We start from the raw sequence: 20130 nt of genomic DNA, 5'->3' as shown, positions 1-20130 counted from the left end.
TTGGGGGTTTTTTTGTTTTGTTTTTAAAAAAATAGTATTTGGAAAAAACAAAAAAAACCAAACACCCAACCTTTTTTTCAGACCAGAGAAAGATCTTCTAAATCAGGGGTGTCAAACTCCGGGCCTCGAGTCCTGCACGGTTTTAGATCTCACCCTATGTCAACGCACCTGATTCAAATGAGTAGTTCATTACCAGGCTTCTGGAGAACAGAAAGATATGTTGGGGAGGTCATTTAGCCATTTAAATCAGCTGTGTTGGATCAAGGACACATCTAAAACCTGAAGGACACCGGCCCTCGAGGCCTGGAGTTCGACAACTGTGCTCTAAATGGAGCGCAATCCCAGTTCCACATTCAATTTTATAAATTTAAACACTTTATGATCTCAGCAAGTACTGCTCTCATCCTTAATTACATCTAGCTACCCAATTGAATTTGGAGTAGCTGGTATTTTCATTATGGCTGTTGGAACAGCATTGTACCAGTGGGCCTAGGAGAAACCACCCAAACCGTTGTCCTTAACACTTACCTCAGTGTGGATTTCCTCAATACTGTACCTCTCAAACTGAATACATCCTCCTCATTTTCCCACAGCTCGGCTGAAAACACTTACATATAAACACATGCATGTTCAGAACACTGCTGGAGATTAGAAACATTTGTGAAACCCAAGTTTTTAATTTTGTTTTTAGACCCTTGTTTGGTTTGTAGGCACCACTTGTCCTGAAGGTCTCCCATGAGGTCTGTGTCGCAACCTGCTGTATTCATCACAAAAAACAAAGACAATTCTATTTCTATTTAGATAAAAAACCCTTAGGGGTTTTATGAGCACCCCCAAGCTTTATGAATAAATATCAGCAATCTGACATTACAGTTATTTTCAGCTGTACGCAGCACTGATGACTAATTAGCAACTGCTAGCATACTAGCACCAGGATGGTTGTGACAGAAAGATTTCCTGTGGTGTCCCAGGAGTTCATGGGCCGAGTCACTTATTTGGGGTCAGTGAATAAAAACAGTCTGTTTTGTAAATCTTGGCCACATTTTTAAATGGAGGATTTCCTGTGGCATTAAACTACAAGCTCAATGGCTAATGACTCAATCAAGCGATGCACCGTCAGTTAGACCCGCCCTTCTTCACGTATGATTTTGTACACACTCGACTGCAAAGGTGGAAATATCGAGGCCTTTATGACATGACAGCTATGTTTTTAACACCCACAGACAATATAAATGTTTAAAATAGCTTAACCAATAAGAGTCGCCCCATTATTTCTTTTGTAAATAATACTCATCATCATGGATAAACCACATTTTCTTTGCCAATTATCATCAATTAGGACCAATAATATTCAGCTTTCGCCCGACCACTTTCAGACCACAGTATCAGCAGATACCATTGGAAGTACCTCGAAGTTGTCTTCAGCATTACCTCCTGACCCCTTTTCAAATTAAGTAGCAGTGACATTGCCCGTTTTTAAACAGGGAAATTATGAAGACAGAGCGATATCAGCAATCTTATGGTTGTTCCTGAAAGCAAGCCAGAATATACTAATCTTAAGTCATGATTCTATGATCAGTTACTTTTTATATTCTATTCTGTTACCAATTTGCCTTGGATATTAGTCGTTTCCATGCGTTGCTCCATAATAGATGCCTCATGGCGTCATTTAAAGGTTTAAAAGGTGCCTACTGTGACATCAGTGACTAATGTACCCATAAAGCAGGAATCACTTAGCAGTCTTAAGCACAGTGGCTTCTTTTAACTGTGTCTGGAGCAGACGAGTCAATGTCAGACAGTGAGAAAGGTGTTATTACTAGTTGGCGAACACACAAATGAGAGAACATGTCAGTGAGTCTTCCTCATACACTTCCATGGTCAAAGTGGATGCCACTATGACTACACAGAGCAATGAATCCATGACAGAAGAGACACGATGGCTATAGAGCAGCTACAACATGGTAAACATCTGTTGTATCCACAGTCTATTTAACAAAGTAGAAGGTAACAAATTAAAGTACTACAACACCTGACTCCAGGATGGTTTTGAAACATTTCCACAACATTTAATTTGCGCTTTTTTCCTTGTTTGCTTTTTTTGTGAAATAAAGAAAAAAAATATCAAGAAAACCAAAAAGGTTATTCCTACAAACAGACATTTTCCCCCCTCAGCACTCCTACTAACTCAAATTCCAATAGTTGTGACACTGGAAGCAATGCATAAATGTGTCAGTCTTTCTTTCCTTGACTGATAAAAAGGGGGTGTGGGCAGGGGTGTGTGTGTTGGGGCAATGATATGTTGGAGGTCATACACATTGAACAGACGAGGAGAGAGGCGTACCGGCCCCTTCTCCCTCGCCGTGTCATTGAAGTCTACTTGTGACAGTCTCACAGTCTCAAAGGGAGGTTGGGAGGAGCGTCAGGCAAAGGAAACAAAGATGTAAACTAGGACGTTGCCGGTCCGGCACAGCTTTTCTTTTCCCGCTAGCCAGCTGGCTGCATCCTGGGTCATTGGTCTTTACTGGTTCATTCTCCAAATCTTCCTCCAACTGCACCGAAGCAATCTGGCTCAACAAATGCCTGACTGGCAAGAAGCTGCTGCAATTTATTCTGATTTTTAAACAAAAAACAAAAAACCTTCTGGGTGCAGAAAACATGAGGAGCAGCAGAAAGTGCATTTCATATTTTAGGCTGACAGGGCTGAAATGTTCTAGCTTCTCTCAGACTGTGCGATCCGTCACCTTCCATGTTGGGTACGAGAAACAATCAAATCTTCCACGAGTCCCTAAAGAGACATGGCAAGCAGCTAGCAGCTATTTGGCAACCACAGACCAACAAAAGCCAAAATTTGGTGGCCGCCAAAAATAACTCTGTGCTGTAAAGTGGCCGAGAACAAGTTCAACTATCCACAACTCTGAAGCAAGCCAAGGATAAAGCTGACTACTATGACAGAGCCGTAATTACAGATCGATGTGGATGAGTGAACTGCTGTAAGTTTACCATCTCCTGACCATCTATTACTACTACCACCACTTTAAGTGTCGTACAGTTCACGCACTGATCAGAAACCCTTTCATATCGAGCTGAAGCCGTTTACAATGGTGACAAACATGTTCATCTGGAATGTGAAGAACCCTACAGGATCAAACAGGTCATCAGCTCAAATACAGATTTGCCTTAAAACTCTGATTTAAAAACATGAATTTCAATGTGTGAACTTCATGCTAAATTCAGTTGTATAACACGAAATAAAGACTGGACAAAAAAAATCTTCCTGCACCTCCTCCAATGGTGTCTTGTTGAATTTTTGTATTCACTTTGGACGGTGCTCAAACCCAATGCCACAATGAGGACAGAGCTGGAAATGTCCTGTGCAGACACAGCATCCTACTGCTGCTCGTCAAAGCATCAGATTCCTCAAGTTTTATTTGTGCTAAAGATATTAAATCCATCTAAGACACCTACTGTTTTTAGAAGGTGTGACTCGGTAATCTGAACAGTTCTACTACTTCTTAATATGAAAAACAGGAAGTAGTAGTAGAACAAAGTGGTATTATGCAAAGATGAGGTAAGTTAGCATCCCAACTTTAGTCTGCAACACCCGTGGGTAAGTAGGACTCTAACCCTAACAGCACGCGCTGCCGCAATGAATGGTAGTAATCATGCTAGCACTGAGAAGCAGCGCACAAAGGAGCATTTACTGAAAAGCCCCAACCATTCAGTCGCTCTTTTCCATTAACCTGAGGGCATCTTCAAGTTTCCTGTTCAGATATTAACCACAGTGAGTCATCTTATAAGGCCTAGAAACATTTACGCATCACTTATATCATCACACAAGTCTCAGTGTAGTCACATTTACTGATAGAAACACACAAGGTTACAACTCTGACAACAGCAGAGAGACCTAAACATTTAGAAATGGGGTCAAGTGCTGGCTCCACATACGGGCGACGCTGTGTACATATCGTGGATTTGTCTGAATGAGACGCTGAACAACATTAACGGAAAGGTAACCTGTCTGAATTGGAGAATGCCATCATTTTAAAAGACTGGTGATGTCAACAAACAGCAACTTATAGCAGACGCTGAGATGCTCCGTTATCATGACTCAGCATGGAAGGTGATGGAGCAACACCGATGCTTCCAAGCAGAACTCTGAGGGTCAGCCTGTCCAAGCCACTAAAAAAAACAAAACAATAAAACACAAAAAAAATATTTCTCCTCCTCTGGGTGCCAAGACTTGTAGATGGCTTCAGTTTGTGATCCATCCTCCTCCTCCTAAACCCAAACTGTATGAGTAGGAGTAAGCAAGATGCCGTTTGTTTAATGATTTGAGGGGGCTGTTTCATTCGGCACAGCTCATCTCTGGGGAAGTGTGGAGGGAACTTGGCTGGATCCAGTATGAAAAGCTAAGGTGGCACCTGTAGAGACGCAGTGATGATGATCATGATTACAGTGTCCTACTGCACAAGTGAAAAGCTTCAGCATCACTGGTGTGGAGGTGTGGAGAACCACGGGAGCGGACCGATGCTGGTATCTGACAACAAGCGGATTCTTGAGGAAAGACAAACACTCGCAGGGTCATGACATCTAAATAATGAGCTATAAAGAGAAAATAAGGGAGGTGGAGGGATTGAAATACATATTGAAGCAGGGTGGAAACCCAGGGAGGTCAGATGATAAACTGCTGTGCATCTCAGATGATACAGTCCCAGTGAGGGAGGGGGAAAAGGAAGGCTTCGGCTTTCGGAAAGACAAGAGTCTGGACGGAAACGAGAGTTTTCAACCGTTCATCTAGCGATGATTCAACAGCAGAAAGAGGGTGTCGAACAAAAAGGAATCTCCAGCACAGAGCTGGTTTTGGTATACTGGTTTTGGCTGCAGTTGGTGATCAATCTGGGTTGGGGAGGGGTAGGGGGGAGGGGGATTCTTCTCATGCGGGGGCATAGGAGGTCTTTGCGAGGTCTTCGTCTTAACTGCCATAATGCATGGTGTTGCTAGGGATGACCATAGGTGAGGCCATGGAGATGGCAGCGCCCCCCATGGTGAACTGGTTGGTGACAGGATAGTAAGTACCGCTGCTACTGGGGCCGGACTGACCCGTAGTGGCTCCTAAATTGGAAACAAAGCATAACAGTCAACGCTCACACTGAGAAGACTTGGAGAGTAAACTTGTGTTTGTGAACCAGTGGGCTTACCCTGGACAATTCCTGTGCTCATGATTGAGCCCATCCTGGAGTGGGTATGATTTACAATCCCTGTGTTCACTGTGACCAATCAGAGATGAAAGCACTGTTAAAACCAAGTAGCATCGGGAGTGACAAACCATTTCACCAGTGCAATAAACGCATGCCTTTTCTGTGAAAGAGCCACATCAGCTGCTTTACAAAAATCTGCAGTAATTTGGGTCCCAACACAGACTAAAAGCTGTATTCTGATGTAAACATCAGAAATATCACTAAAATCAAAAGCTGAACTATAACTGAGTACTTTCAAACGTTTTCAAACTAAAAGCCCTTTGATGTTGCTCAGAGGAGCCGAAACAACAGAGTGGGGTTAAAAAAAATAAATTAAAAAACAACATTAAAAGAGTTAAGTGTGATTTGATGAGCTGGAATGATGCACTCCAGTAACAGTAAAATGATGATTTTTCAGATGAGATTCATACCCAGGGGGATGAGGTTGTTGTGAGACACTGACGGGCCGCTGCCGATGACTGTGCTGAGGTCATAAGCTGCGGGCATCCCTGCAGAAAGAGGCAGCAAAGAAACCCAAAAAACAGCATTTACTATAAACCGTCAAAAAAAACACTCTTTGGGGTTGGTTCCTGAACACATCCAGAGTGGAAGTGATCTTAAAATGTGATGCCGGAGTTGGTAAGTAGTTAGTGATGCACCATGGCAGGAAGTCCTTCTACTGCAGGGCCGCACTGCACATTTGGAAGTTTACGGTTTCAGACAGAATGTTGTTGCTGTTCATTCCTCATAAATATTTTAGAACAAACTGTTTTAAACTAACAATCAACCTTTAAAAACAAACAAACAGTCTATTAGCATATGTTGCTAGTTTAGCTGTAACCTAGCATTTCCTCTAGTATCTGCACAGTTACAGCTGGAAAAGCTGGTGCTGACTACAAGACGTAACTCTGGACTTCAATCTAGCTCCAGGGCAAAGTGACTCACACCTGGCTATGTCCATCATTATATACAGTCTTCTTCCCAGGTTCTTCTTCCCAGCTAATGAAGCTATAGAATAGATGTGCATGAAATTTCAGGCATGTGTACTATAATAAATTCATGCAGACTGGTTTTTACACTGGCTCATGTTTGAACTGATTTAGTCTTTCCTGTTTCTACGTTGGAGTTTTGCTACTAAAGCGGACGTTTGTCTTACTTCCAAGAAGCCCAGAGAAGAGGACAAATCTGAAGAACCGCTGCAGCTACACTACTATACAGAACAACTTCATCGCTTGACCAACGTGTTTCAGCTCCTGGTCTTCATCGCTGTCATCATGATTAGTGAGCACCATCCAATGCATTTAATTCTCAGTCTTGTTGTTCTTTGGTCTCTGTGTGGCAGCACGGTGGTCTTTCTGTTTGCAGTTTGTTCTCCCCGTGTTTGCGTGGTTTCTCTCTGGCTTCCTCCCACAGTCCAAACATATGCAGTTAATGGGGTTAGGTTAATTGGCCTAAATTGCCCAGGTGTGCCTGTGAGTGCGAGTGATTGTCTGTCTCTCTGTGTTAGCCCTGCGACAGACTGGCTACCTGTCCAGGGTGTACTCTGCCTCTGCTCTAAGACAGCTGGGATATGGAGAACGGACATACCACGCCATGTCTTAAGTATTTACTTAATCTAGCAGTGTCTGAGTGTGTTCACCTGATACAGCCATCCCCTGACTCATGTTGTAGGCTGCCCCTGTGTTCCACATGTTCTCAGACGGGGAGGTGTAGTGTGAGCCAGGAGGGGGGTTGGGGGTAGTGCCTGTGTACCTGCACATAGATAAAAATAGATATAAGAAGTTAGAGAAGACTGTTTACCGACACCAGACACTGTGTCAATAGTGCAACGCAGATTGGCTGTGTTTGCTGTGGTCAGGATAAACTCACCTGAAAAAGGGGTTCTTCAAGTCCAGGAGGTTGCTGGACTTTGATCCTGTCTGGTCCACCTGGGCAACAATACTGATGTCGTAGCTTTGTCTGTTAAGAAGTAAATATTGAGACTAATTATCATCAGAATAACATGATTAGCATGCAAGCAAGGTTCCTGGAGTGGCCATTTAAGGCACGCTCCCATGTTGATGCCCAACTTCAGCTAGGAAATGAACAGGTTTCCAAAACATGACAACAGGGTTTGCTGTGACGTCAAAGCTTATTCTAAAAAACTGTAGTTTTCTTGCATTAATACTAACATACCTCTTGTTGGCCACCAGCAGCGCAGTGCCGGACAAAGTGTCCCCAGCCTTGGTGAAAAGAGGAGACTGCAGGAGACAGCGCACCTGGTACCAGTGAGTGAGAGGCTCTGTGGGTGCTGTGGATAGCCACACTGTCATCCTACAGGAACACAAACAGATTGATGTTTAAGGACAAAGCTGGTGCACGTCAAAACTTCTTTAGCTTCAACACACTCACGCAGACTTCCTGACTTACACTGATCCGATAAAAGCCACGTCAAACCAGAAAGCCAGGCCGTGCACCAGGCCCGAATGCATCATGTGGAACTTAAAGGGAATCTCTATCCTGAAAGCAAAACCGTTTATCATTTATTAGTAGACATTCCTAAAGTAATCACAGACGCACATTAAACTGGACACACACCTGTAAAGATCCTCTTCTTTGGCCTCCAGGAAGTTGACTGTGTATTTGACTGACTTGGCCATCAGAATACGGATATCAAACGTGTCCTGTGGGGGGAAAGAAATCTGCTTTCACACAACTCGGATTTCATTTCAAAACACTGCGCCCACAAAAAGCCAAGTAAGAAGTCGATATTACCGTCAGATCGCTTTGCTCGTTTGTTCAATTCTGATCTTAAAATCCTGCACATGCATGCATGCATTACTTACCACAATTGGCTGGCGGAAATACTCGTCCACTGCTGCCCCCCGCAGGGCAGAGAGGTCTACACCGTGGAAGGAGGGCTGGTACCTGAGGGGACAGGAAGAAGTGTAGATTCCCACTTTTAGATTGCTTGATTCCTGCCTCAGCAATAAAAATGGCTCATTAACACACGCACCAATGCACATGCCAATGAATGTAACAAAACAAGAGCAATAAAAATCTAATCATTAGCTCATTTTGGGTAGCGAGTACTCCTGCAAGCCCAACATGACATCATCATTTAAAAAACAAAATCAAAAACAAAAACAAAGTACATTTTGTATTTAGGGACACACCTCTCCAAGGCTCTACTGCTTCTTAAACAGCCTAAACCGGTTTGACGTTAACTCGACAACATTAGCATCGACTCTGATTGCGTCCTACACTCACTCGTGCCTAGGGATGGGTACCGGTATCCGGTACCGGTTCTGACATAAACGGTAGTAACCAGACTGAAAAGCAGCGCACATTTCGGTGCTTTTTTTTCCCCTGAATGTCATGCACTTTGGATTCTAGCCAATCATTTTACCTTTGGTAGCGTAGTAGGCGGGCCCAGGTACGTACGTTCTTTTAGAGCAGAGCTACAGATTAAAAATGCCCAAGGCAAAGCGGTCAAAAGTCTGGCTGTACTTCACAGCAAAATAAGCAAACTCAGCAGCTGCAACAAGTGCTTTAAGCTGATACTGTGATACTGTCAAAGGAGGTAACACCTCAAATCAGATGAAACACCTGGCGACGCATAGCATTTTTTTTTTTAAAGCCGAGAAATGCACCGTATTTGATAGCTTTCGGCGAGACCTCACACCGTGCACATCTACTGCGGGTGGGTTGCCTGTTATCGGACCCGGAGTTAGCAACATCCCCCAAAAACCCGAAGAGGAGAGTCCTGGCCTCTAGCCCTGCCAGTGTAGCAGAAATGATGAGGATGATGATGCAGCAGCCGTTCGTCTCTGAGTGAGTCGCTTAATGTTGTTCATGTGTAATTTACGTTGAGTAGGCTAACCACGTTATTACATTAATGCATGTAAGGTGAACTAGCAAACACCGTCGTAGTTACATGCGGCTGTCTTCTTGTTTGATGGCAGATACTCCCTTCACCCTGGCCAAAAAGGCTAAAATGACCAAAGAAAAAGTGGAAAACAGTTAAACACGAGAGGTTTTTGGACAAAGTTTGTTTTTTCCATTGTTTAAGCACTGCTTCCAGCCAAGAATGATACCATATATGCCCTATAGCTGCAGAAAAGGCTAACATTGTTGTCTTTTTACAAGAAAAACAGCTAAATATGAGAGGTTTTTGGACAAAGTTTGCGTTCTCCATTCTTTAAGAACCGGTTTGAGCACCGTTTAAGCACCGGCACCATTTCAAAAGTACTGGTTTGGTACTGGTATCGGAAAAAACCTTAAAGGTCCCCCATCCCTACTCGTGCCTACTGTTATCACGCTAGTTTGCATGACTCATACCTCTGAGTGCGATAAACACCTTTGCACGCTGCTGAGGCACCAACTCCCTCGCTGATGCAAACGGTCAAACTAGCCCCGAAAAGATGATTAAGATTTCGAACGTAATGACCAACATTTTAAACAATACTCTGCTCTCATAACAGAAACAAACGAATAGTTAAACTGCCAGCAGAGAAGAAAGAAGAAAACTGCCTTTACTTGGAGCTCAGATGCATGAAGGAGTTTCTCAATTTGATAAGGCATTAAAAACACATTCATGCATAGAAAAGCTTTCTAACCAAATGAATCCGATGAAGAAAACAATGACGCTGACCCAGAGAACCTCCTTCATTCCCTCCCTCGTTCTGTTCTTACCAGAAGTTGGCTTTGGTGAACTGCTCCATGTACAGCTGCTCATCTGTGAAGGGGGCCAGGTGGACATCTCCAATAGTGGGGAACATTTTACCTGAAACACCCGCACCGATGAAGACAGTAAGCAAAACTCGTGTTCACGTATCTTCCACCACAGTGCAAGATTCTTCTAAACTGACATCAAGTGATTTGGAACACCAAAGCCTGTGGATATCTGACAACATGCAAAACTCGCCAGAAGCAGCTACTGTCACTAATCTGTGGCTGTCTGCAGGCTCAGCCTCCATTCTAACATTTCAAGTACGTCTCTTGTTCTTCCGAGACTCACCATTAGGTTTGAGGAACTTCTTAGCATGCAGGTAGCTCTCCAGCATGCGCTCATTGAACAGCATGTAACCCATTGGCTCTGAAATGATGATGTCAACTTGCTCCGGCAGCGTCACCTCCTCTACTTTGCCCGGAATGACGGCCACACGCTCCCCCAGACGGTTGCTGTTCACCAGCACCTGCAGCACAACACATCAAACACATCATCATTCAAAAAGCTGGATTCAGCTTGTCTGATCTAAAGTTAATGTGGACTGTCCAGACAGCCAGAGCTCATAGCTGTTACGTTTTCAGCAACAGCGAGATTCCCACAGCTCAAACAACGTCACCTGAATTTAAAACATTTAGTATAGTGAATGGATCGTAAACAGTGAGAGGCTGTGCATCCAGTGAGAGCATAATCAGAGGTCGGTCACTGATCTCAGCATGAATCTGTGCGTGTACCTCGGCGTGCTGTGCCATGGTGCTGGCCTCTACAGCGTACACCTTCCTGGCTCCAGCTTGAGCTGCAAAGAAAGAGAGGATTCCCGAGCCACAACCCACATCCAGCACCACCTGGAGAACAGAGGACAGACAGCACACAGTCACAGCTGGCAGGACAACACTTTAGTCTGTACTTAATGTAAACCAGCTGTTTTCAAACATCTGTCAGCCTTATCAAATAGCACATATTCAGCTCGCTACCTTGTCCTTAAAGTCAGTGTGGTTCTGGAGAATAGCCCGCTGGTAAGTCCCTGTCCGAACATAGTCCTGCATCATGTTCTGTTGCTGGGAGAGGTAGCCATAAAACTGCAGAAACACAAACACAAGCACGCTCGTGAGTTTGGACTTTAGCACTTTGACTTGAGCTCAATTTGCAGTTTAAAAAAAAAAAGAGAAACAAAGTTAATCTTCTTTAAATTTCTTAAAAAAAAAGATAGTTTGTGCTGGGATCTGTAAACAACCAAACCAAGTGGCTTCTCAACAGATGGATGCTTGCAGGTAGAAGTGCTACAGAGCCCTTTGAACTCCTCCTGGAGCTGACTTGCAGCTACTTTTAAACACAAAGTAGTTCAGATGGTGCCCAAAAAAACAGAAGCAGGCTTCATTCTGACTGAATATTCCTGTAATGAGCAGTCTATAAATACTCAGCCGAGAACAAAGTAAGCGTCATTACTGCAGTGTGTTTAAAAGGAAATGTGGATTTAAATTAGTCAGGAGATAATTCAAGAGTCACAAAATTGTGTGAGAGTGTGTGTGAGTGTGTGACAGTCACCTGGAAATACTGTACAGCAGAGGACTCCTCTGTTCTTTCACTGAAGACAGATTGCTCTCCAATATGCCCACGACAGTTCTTCAGCACGTTATAAAAAGACTGAAAGTCTGAAGCACAAACACACTGTAAGTTGGTTTTGTTGAGCTACACTGCAGTTTAATCCTTTTTCTCTTCCTGTGCTGTCGGCTGTAAACAGTTTGGTTTTCTGTCCTCTCGTGCTGGGAAACAATATTAAATCATGTGCAACAACCTCAGCTTAGGTGTAATAAATACATGATTAAGTAATTAAGTAAATCAATATCACAGTTTTAAGATTTAAGTTCGCATTTCTCAAGCATAGATCATTTTTTTAAACTGCCATGTCCCACATGCTTTGGTGCATGTCTGCATTAATCATGAGTGGGTCTACCTCCTCCTCCTCAGTGCACACAGTGTTAGCATTTTTAACACATATCATGGAAAATGCACCAATACTGATGCATTCAACAATCACAACATTTCCTTCTTTGTCTGCTTCATTTGTGCATTTACACGACTTTCTGTTCAAGGTAAACACAGAAATCTCAATTAATCGCGCGCCTCGAGGCGGCTGTTGTGATTTGGCGCTATATAAATGAAATTGAATTGGATTAAATCTCAATTTATTCCCAAATAAAATAAAATGAATAAATAAACAAAAACCACTTCATTTTTTCAGCATCTGTCAGCGCGATGGCAGTGGCTGCTATTTTTCCAATGTCATCAGATTTGTGGCAGTAGTGAGAAGGGGCACAGGCGCACGTGAGCATGTGTGCGTGCAAACGGAGGTCTAGAAATACATTAAATATAATCTTTGCCAACAGCACCCCGTTCATCTGAACATGTATCTGTCAGAGTATAGCCAATCACAAGCACAGATGAGTGTACTGCCTGTGGGAAAAATATGAAGCTGTTAAATCCATAAAGCAGGCTGAAAGTAACAGCTGCTGACAACGCAGCCCTGTGTGAGTGTGTGTGTGCGTGTACATGTTTAGACAGCTTTGTGAGGACAGAAAACGGGCGTGCAGCTATATTTGTGGGGACCAACAGTCACTTATGGGGACAAAATGCCTTTCCCTGTGAGTTTGAGAACATTTTTGAGGCTCAAAATGTGGTTTTAGTGTCAGAATCAGAATCAGAAAGGCTTTTATTGCCAAATGTTGAGCAGGTTTACAACAATAGGAAATTGCTGCAGTACTTAGTGCAAACATACTGTCATATAACGCTGAAATAGACATAAAAATAAGAATTAAAAGTGCTAAGTAGATAGATATATACAGGGTTACAGTTAGGTTATGGTTACGTTTAGGCTGAGGGTTAGGATTAGGCTTTGTCTATGTACACATCTGATATGAGGTCAGCAAGGACAGTGTAGTTGTCCTGCTTTAGGATCATATATTAATGTTTACAGAAAAATATACTTGTTGTAAAACTGTTTGCAGAAAAAATAAATAAAACAGGGAATAAATTTGGGTGCAAGAATCGACACTTATTACTGATGCTCATCAGAGAAACAGACACTCGCCTACACTCCCTGCAGAGGTCTGAGGAGCTTTCCAGGAATGGTGACACAATTTTCATTTAACAGATAAACAAACACTATTTTAACTAATAACACTCAAATTACTGCACTGTTCCTGAACACACCGTTGACTCACTGCAAACTGTAAACAGTGTCCTGCAGGTAATAAAAGCAGGCTGTCATGAATATTTGACTTTGTTGTTAACAAGCTGCACCACACCCCAGAAACACAGCTCACCATCATCAGCTCCATAAACCTCCACAGACACTTTCAGAGAGTTGACATATTCTTGACTCCAAACTTGCAACATGCAACGTGTAACAGTCTTACTGTGGTGGGGTGAACGGTACTTATATTGCACGTTTCTACTCTACTACAAGCTTCATTCACTTACTCACACTCACGCACTACTTCTATTACTAAGTATTAATGCAGTGGGGACAGCTCAGGGTTCAGTATTGTGCCCGAGGACATTTCCACATGCCAACTGGAGCAGCCTGGGATCAACCTACCAACTTTCCAACTGGTAGACAACCCGCTGTGTGTTTACCTGTAGGTGAGGAGAACTGCAGCAGCACACTGTTACAGCCCAATGTGATGATGAATGACTGCTTCCCCACGCGACTGCACTCCGTCTCCCTGGAAACCGAACATTTGAACACACTCGCCTCGTCTCCTAGAAAGAAAGGGAGAGAGAACAGAAAGAGTTTATACTCATCTTTACCAAAATATAAACAAGCAGCGAGGTGATGCTGCTTAAACTCTGCTGGTGGTTAAAACCAGCGAGGGCTGAGATCACAGCATGTGAGCGCCAGAGTGCTGAAGGAGGGTAGCAGAAGAAAGCACAATGACCACAGCCGATATCCCAAATGTCTCATGTTATTAATGACCAGGAGGCCTGTACCACATATCATCTGGGATAATACCAATATAGATTTTTACGCTGTATAAATAAGTCAAACATGATTGCTATAACAATGGCATATATTTATGTTCCCTACTGTGGCAATCACAGGCACGTCTGAGAGCAAGAGACACATGTCAGTCTCTGACAACTTAGGAAGGTTATGAAGGAGGAGATGCTAGTGCCACCTAAATGTAAACAATGACTCCACCAAGTGTCTATGACATTTGTATACACCACATAAAAACAATCACAACAATAAGACAATATGTAGCACAATATGCAGACACTTGCATCTCAGGGATGATTTCGGGGACACCAATTTGTCAACCTGTGTGCAGCTCATGTTCACAAATTTGAAATAAAGGATTGTTCATCAAAATCAGGTCCAAACTAACGGGGACAATAGTCATTGTGGTGTTTAGGACAAGATTTGCTCTCTCACACCATTTAATGAAATATTCAAGAGCTGGACAGTGCTCATCCTCTCTATCGTATAAGAGGCCGACTAAAGCCAATCGAGAGGGCAGCAAAACTTCTTCTGCCACAGCTGATGAAAAGTCATCAAAGAAATAAATAAATCTTAGCACGACTCCAGATGAGTATGTACTACATGCAGCAAAGTTAATATAGCATCTTCCACCCCATGCTGTGTCACTGCTATTGCACTATCAGTAGGTTCACACTTAAAATGATTGGAAAAGGAGGATAGAAGAGACCTGGATACCGTGCAGTCTCAGGCTACGTCCACACGTACACGGGTGTTTTTGAAAACGCAGATTTTTCTATGCGTTTGCACCTTTCGTCCACACGTAAACGGCCTTTTTGGTCACTGAAAACTGAGATTTTTAAAAAAAATCCAGGGTGGATATTTTTGAAAACTCCGTTTTTGCATTTACGTGTGGACGAGAAAAACGGAGAAAACGCAGCGTCAAAGGTGTGCGCATTTTTTGACGTCACAGTGTGCGCCACGTTATTGTTTCGGTGAAATGAATTTCTACAATACTGTTACTGTTAATTGTTCTCTCTGCAGTGTTTAAATGCTTACATATACACACACAGTTACTGTCCCTCCACACATATGACTCGGTTCTGCTTCTATGCCCCCGCTTTGTTTACTTTTTCCCACCGAGGCTTCTAGACTTCTGATTGGCCAACATTTCTGCACGGTTAGGAATATATCGCCACCTGTTGCTTTGGCATGTTCCTAGCAGCGTTTTCCTTCATTTCTGCCTTTACGTGCGGACGGGATTATTTTTTAAAACGAAAACTGAAAATCTCTGTTTTCAAAAATACCCGTGTACGTGTGGACGTAGCCTTAGTTTCCTTTGTCCGGCTCACACAGGCTGCAAGAAGATCTCTGCAAGAGCTGAAATTTACTGATTTACGTATATTTGTATGTGTACACAAAACAACCGGAACACAAGTCTGAACTACCTTGTTGACATCATTGTTAAAATGCAACGTTTTACCTGTATCCAACACTTTATTGACAATGTCTAAAGAGACTAGAAAAAAACAAAACTGAGACTAGCTCTCCTGGTTGCGTGTAGCCATCTGTGGGCTGATATGGGAGGAAGTGTGAGCTTGAGCTGCCTTTGGTTTTGTTAACGTTAGCCAGAGCTCTTCGGATGTGCTCCTAGATGCACAGGTTAAATTAACTGGTGCATCCTAATGATTTCTATTTAGAAATTCCTTCTGAGCTTTTGTTTCAGTTGTCAAAAAGTTGATTTAACTTACTCTTTACCACTGAGGTCAAAGTGGACGATAAAGGTTTCTAGAATATTGCTTTCTTGTTGCTGGGCTGGCATTCTGCCTCAGTCCATTTATAGTCTGTCTTTTAGAGTTTATCAGGACTAAAAGTGTCGGTAAAGGTGTGAAGACTCCTGTAATGTGTTTACTGTTACAGAGGAAATACACGACCAAGACAAAAAGCTATTTTAAAAATCAGAACATACTCCATCAATACAGCAACATAACACGCTCATACTCTACTATAACTGACTAAAGTTCATTATGACCATTTTTCATTTCATTTATTTCATACTGAGAGCGCTTAGTCTTTTATTTTATAAGTGCTTCAGGGTATAGTCAGCCTGCACCCTCATGGGCCTCGAGTCAAAACATCAGACTGGAAGAGCCCAATACATTTCTTTCAGTTTCTCAGTCGTCTGTCCTGTCAGGTAACTGAGCAGAATGAAAAGCAACTGCTTTGCTATGAAACAGTGGTTTAGTGCAATGGCATATTTTGCTCTTTGCAAGAATGAATGATTGCATGCTGACAACAGCAGAAAGGACACCAGGACACCGAAGCATCAACTTCTATTTTCTGAGGTTTCACATTCACATTTCATTATGAAAAACAGGCCATGTAATAAAAGTCAGGAGGAAGGAAAAAACTGAGCAGGGAAGTTCCACAGAATCGCTTCTGTAAAAGTGCCCGATGCAAATATTCCTCCAGGGCCAAACAGCAGGCCCAGTGTGAACTCATAAAGCAGGCGGAGCTAATCCAGCATCTATTAAAGGATTGAGACCGACACTTCAGATTTAGAGACATGCACCTTCTGGGAGAAAAGCCAGCCAAGCATGTCGGTGAATTCTCTTCTCAACCACTTAGACTACAAAACAAATGATAAGATACTTTTTTAAAAGTGTGAGAAATTACCCGTCTCAGTACAAAGACAGATGATCCAGGCAGTCCACTGACCAACTGTAGGGGATCAATGGATCACACAGTTCCTATATTGTGAACAAAAGTGTCGATTCTGATCATTTTTGAAATGTCACACATTCAGTCACCTCAAGTTGAGGTGACCCAGTGCACTTGTGATGTCATTAAGGCCTTTTTTTTTACGAGCTGGCTTCCACTAGCCATGACCTACATCTTTACGATCCATGCAACTTCCCATTAAATGACAACATGAGATAGCAAAGCCCATTTTCTACTAGTACCTACTCAACTACTGTCATTTTCTACTACCACCTAATGAGTTTGGGGTCACACAGCAACATGACTGAAATTCCTGTGAAATCATTTGTATGTAACACAAACAAAGCAACAATGGACCACACCAAGGCGATAGTACACCTGCTGCTCAGACTATGGCTTTGTGTCAGACCAGTGTTGGTTGTTGTCCAGCCGTTTCCCTCAGTGCCAGGTTTCAAAAATGGCGGTTAGATTTTTGTGAAGGAGTCACTTTCATGATGCCATTGACTGGCCAATCGGTGACCCCGGCCGTGCAGGTAGTTGAAAGACAAAAAAAAGCAACTGCTACCCAATGCAAAAGTCGAGTCATGTAGGTACTAGTGGAAAAAGGCTACAATAAGGCGGCCTCTGTTACATAAACATATGAAGGAGCTCAAGTTCTATAACTTTCACACCGTCCTGCTAACATTTCTCCACTGTTACCTTCATCAATTCAGTGAAAGAAATGAGCCTTCTGGTCTGACAATATCTGGAACTCGCACAAAATGATTGTGTGCAGCTGTCGTCTGTGAGCAGAATTAACGTTGCTTAGTTTTCACTAAGCTGCTTCCTTTCTAGGTCTCCTCTTACTGCCTCACCCACAGTGAGCCTGCACCTGCTCAGCAGTGATGAGTGTGATGATTGTTTATGGGGCTTTACGTCATGGATACATGAACCTGACTGGACAGGAAATGACAATACACAATATGCACATCACTGCATGGTCAGCCAGTCAGACTGCACATCCAGTGTCTATATCTATCTATCTATATTTTTTTCATCTATATGGACTTTCAGACTAGCATGAAAGTTAAAGGTTTCTAATTATGACATTTTAAATATATCATTTGAGACAGCAGTCTAAAAAAGTGCAATATTCTTATGTATTTCAGTAAAGCATGAATACTGGACACAGACCTTCTCCCCTCTAAAACATCTTACAGGGATTGTAAGGCTTACCGCAGCACAAGAGACACTTCACTAACAAGTCCTCTGAAAAGTCTTTGGTTGTTCCCCTGTAATGGTGCATTCATGTGCTGCTAAAATTACAGGGAAAAATCTGCTTCACATCTCCAAAAACTGGCATGAATTCCTACTTAAGTCCAAAAAAAAAATAAATAAACATCTTGGAAAGATTGTTGGAGTTTTGGTACAGGAGCTCCCGAGCTGTCACACACAACGAGACGACAGATGTTTTATTAATGGTGCTAATGTGTTCTAACAATTAAGTGGTTATATTTCATTAGGCTTTTTCCATTATTTACTAATATTTAATATTTCCACATAGTGACCTGAATTTGTTTTTGTAACGCTTTCTAAGTCAAAGACAAACAAAGACAACATCTTTGTTACATCGAGTGCTTTTTACATTTAAACTTAAATCACGTGAACCCAGCAAAGAGGGCAGAAGACTTCACCATACAGGAAATCCAAGCACCGGAGGAGCACATGAGTGCAGGGTCTCCAGCAGAGACGAGCCTGCTGGAGAGGATTGGTAAAGCACCCCTCTTTCCAACCAAACCCCCAGATGTCGTTCTTTCAAAGCTGGTAGACTTCAGACCTGGCCCATTAGTAATGTAAGTGACATCACTTGTGGAAATTTACTAGACTACACACAGCTCCGGAAAGGTCTGCGTTACGCACACAGCAATACTGCCCAACAATTTGAAACAGACTGTGTGTAAAATCAATGACATAAGTTATTTGCGGCAAACCTCGTTAGTTAATATAACTTGTGTTCTCTGAAATCATTTTTAGAAGAAAGCTCTACGGTCTGATATTATACACTGAAACCTGGGCGCAGAGTTGTGCTTCTCTTGAACTTGAGCATGTGAAGCAGAAGGCGAGTCCAGCGCGCCCGTTTCTTTTCAGCGGGACATCCCATTCAACAGAAAAGCCGCGGAGGAGCGGAGCGGCTCTGCTGCTGCCTCCACACGGGAGGGAAGGAGGCGGCGGGACCCGGCTATTGTTCCAGCGAGAACAAAGATAAACGCATAAGTAATGAGGGCCCGGTTTCGTCTTGGCACCTTAAACATTACTAACTTATACCAGCACACAGAGTGCAAGTTTTACAAGGGAACGTGCTGATGGCTAAAATAAAGAGTAGCGATGACGGCGAGTCGCCCAAGGATTACAGCACACCGGAGCGGGTCAGGAGTGATGCCCTCTGCTCTGGGCTCCAAAACAATCGGGAAGGCTAGTCCACGAGCTAAACACTCGAACCCGTCCATCGGGTGTCTCTAGACAACACAAAGTCTATTTGTTTACATATGAATATATTGAACATATTTGTGAGACAAAATACACGTTGGTGAGATAAGAGGGGGGAAAACGGGGGGAAAACACAAAAAGCAAATGTGCGGGACGTTGGCGCATCACCGCTGAGGCCAGGCTAGTGGCATTGTTTAACTAGCATTAAAGTACACATTACTTAGCTACCCTGCTTACTGATGCGCTTAAGCTACGTTGTATGTGTTACGTTATACGTTTCCCGTGGTCTTCAAAGCACTGAACTCAAAGCACTGAGCTTAAAGTTAGCAACATTAAAACACCTACGGGACGGTGATAAAACGGGGTTTTAAGAGCTTCCTCGTGACAAGCAGGAGGTGGCGACGTGGTCTCTCAAGATGCGTTAGCTTCTCGGCTACTAACGCTGGCAGTTTAGCCTGTAAGCATTAACGCTGCGATAGCATTAGCGGCGCGGCAGTCGAGTCAGGCCGACCATCTGCGGCAACTGCGGAAAAGGGTCAACTCACCATTGGAGAGATTGAGGAGGGCAGCATCTTGTGATGTCTTCACTTCTAACCGCAGCGGCTGCTGCTCTGAGTGCCGCTGTATATCTCCATTCGCGTCTCCAATGGAGAGAAGCCGCACGCCACGGAATACCGAGACCGCCATCTTCGCTCTGGAAGTAGAGACAGATCTGTGGCGCTCACATCCAACCAAGCACTGCTCTCTGCTGGAGGCACGCTGGGCACCAACGCGATAAGCCTTTGCAACAGTGCCACCTGGCGGCTAGAAATGGGTATTGCGTAAACACCATCGCGCAATACGGCATGTGAAATCAAATTTTATCATGGAGATTAAAATATATCTATTATTGACGATTTAAAAAAAATTAAAAACCAAACGAAAACTGTACTTCTGCCCGAAACCCACAGCGGGCTATTTGTTTTTAGGGTCTCTTTATCGCCATGTTACACAAGAGCAAACACGGTTTCTCACCCCCT

At 43.1% G+C, this 20130-nt stretch overlaps 1 protein-coding gene across 1 annotated transcript; it reads right to left on the bottom strand.

Moving 5' to 3' along the window:
• Nucleotides 1–657: 657 nt before the first annotated feature.
• Nucleotides 658–19856, bottom strand: carm1 (coactivator-associated arginine methyltransferase 1). The gene is made up of 16 exons (XM_087837216.1): nucleotides 19657–19856; nucleotides 13582–13707; nucleotides 11491–11597; nucleotides 10920–11024; nucleotides 10680–10790; nucleotides 10237–10414; nucleotides 9912–10002; nucleotides 8063–8144; nucleotides 7815–7900; nucleotides 7647–7736; nucleotides 7413–7550; nucleotides 7107–7196; nucleotides 6877–6989; nucleotides 5669–5746; nucleotides 5199–5267; nucleotides 658–5112 (listed from the first exon to the last, which is right to left on the bottom strand). Exons 1-16 carry the CDS (start codon nucleotides 19796–19798, stop codon nucleotides 4973–4975), a joined length of 1746 nt encoding a protein of 581 aa, XP_087693342.1. The 5' UTR covers nucleotides 19799–19856; the 3' UTR covers nucleotides 658–4972.
• Between the last annotated feature and the right edge of the window lie 274 nt (nucleotides 19857–20130).

This window comes from Neolamprologus brichardi, unplaced genomic scaffold (assembly GCF_056152115.1).
Source record: "Neolamprologus brichardi isolate AB-2024 unplaced genomic scaffold, ASM5615211v1 NODE_ptg000031l+_length_7269946_cov_1, whole genome shotgun sequence".
NCBI lineage: Eukaryota > Metazoa > Chordata > Actinopteri > Cichliformes > Cichlidae > Neolamprologus > Neolamprologus brichardi.
This window is presented reverse-complemented; position numbering and strand designations above follow the sequence as displayed.

What these genes read in the sequence shown, in the direction of transcription:
- carm1 (XM_087837216.1), bottom strand. Translation starts at nt 19,798, where the DNA reads ATGGCGGTCTCGGTATTCCGTGGCGTGCGGCTTCTCTCCATTGGAGAC. An exon ending in ATTTCCGCCAGCCAATTGTG is followed by an intron (nt 7,901 to 8,062) that starts GTAAGTAATGCA and finishes TTCCCCCCACAG; the next exon opens with GACACGTTTGATATCCGTAT. An exon ending in TCAGGGGATGGCTGTATCAG is followed by an intron (nt 5,747 to 6,876) that starts GTGAACACACTC and finishes CTCTTTCTGCAG; the next exon opens with GGATGCCCGCAGCTTATGAC.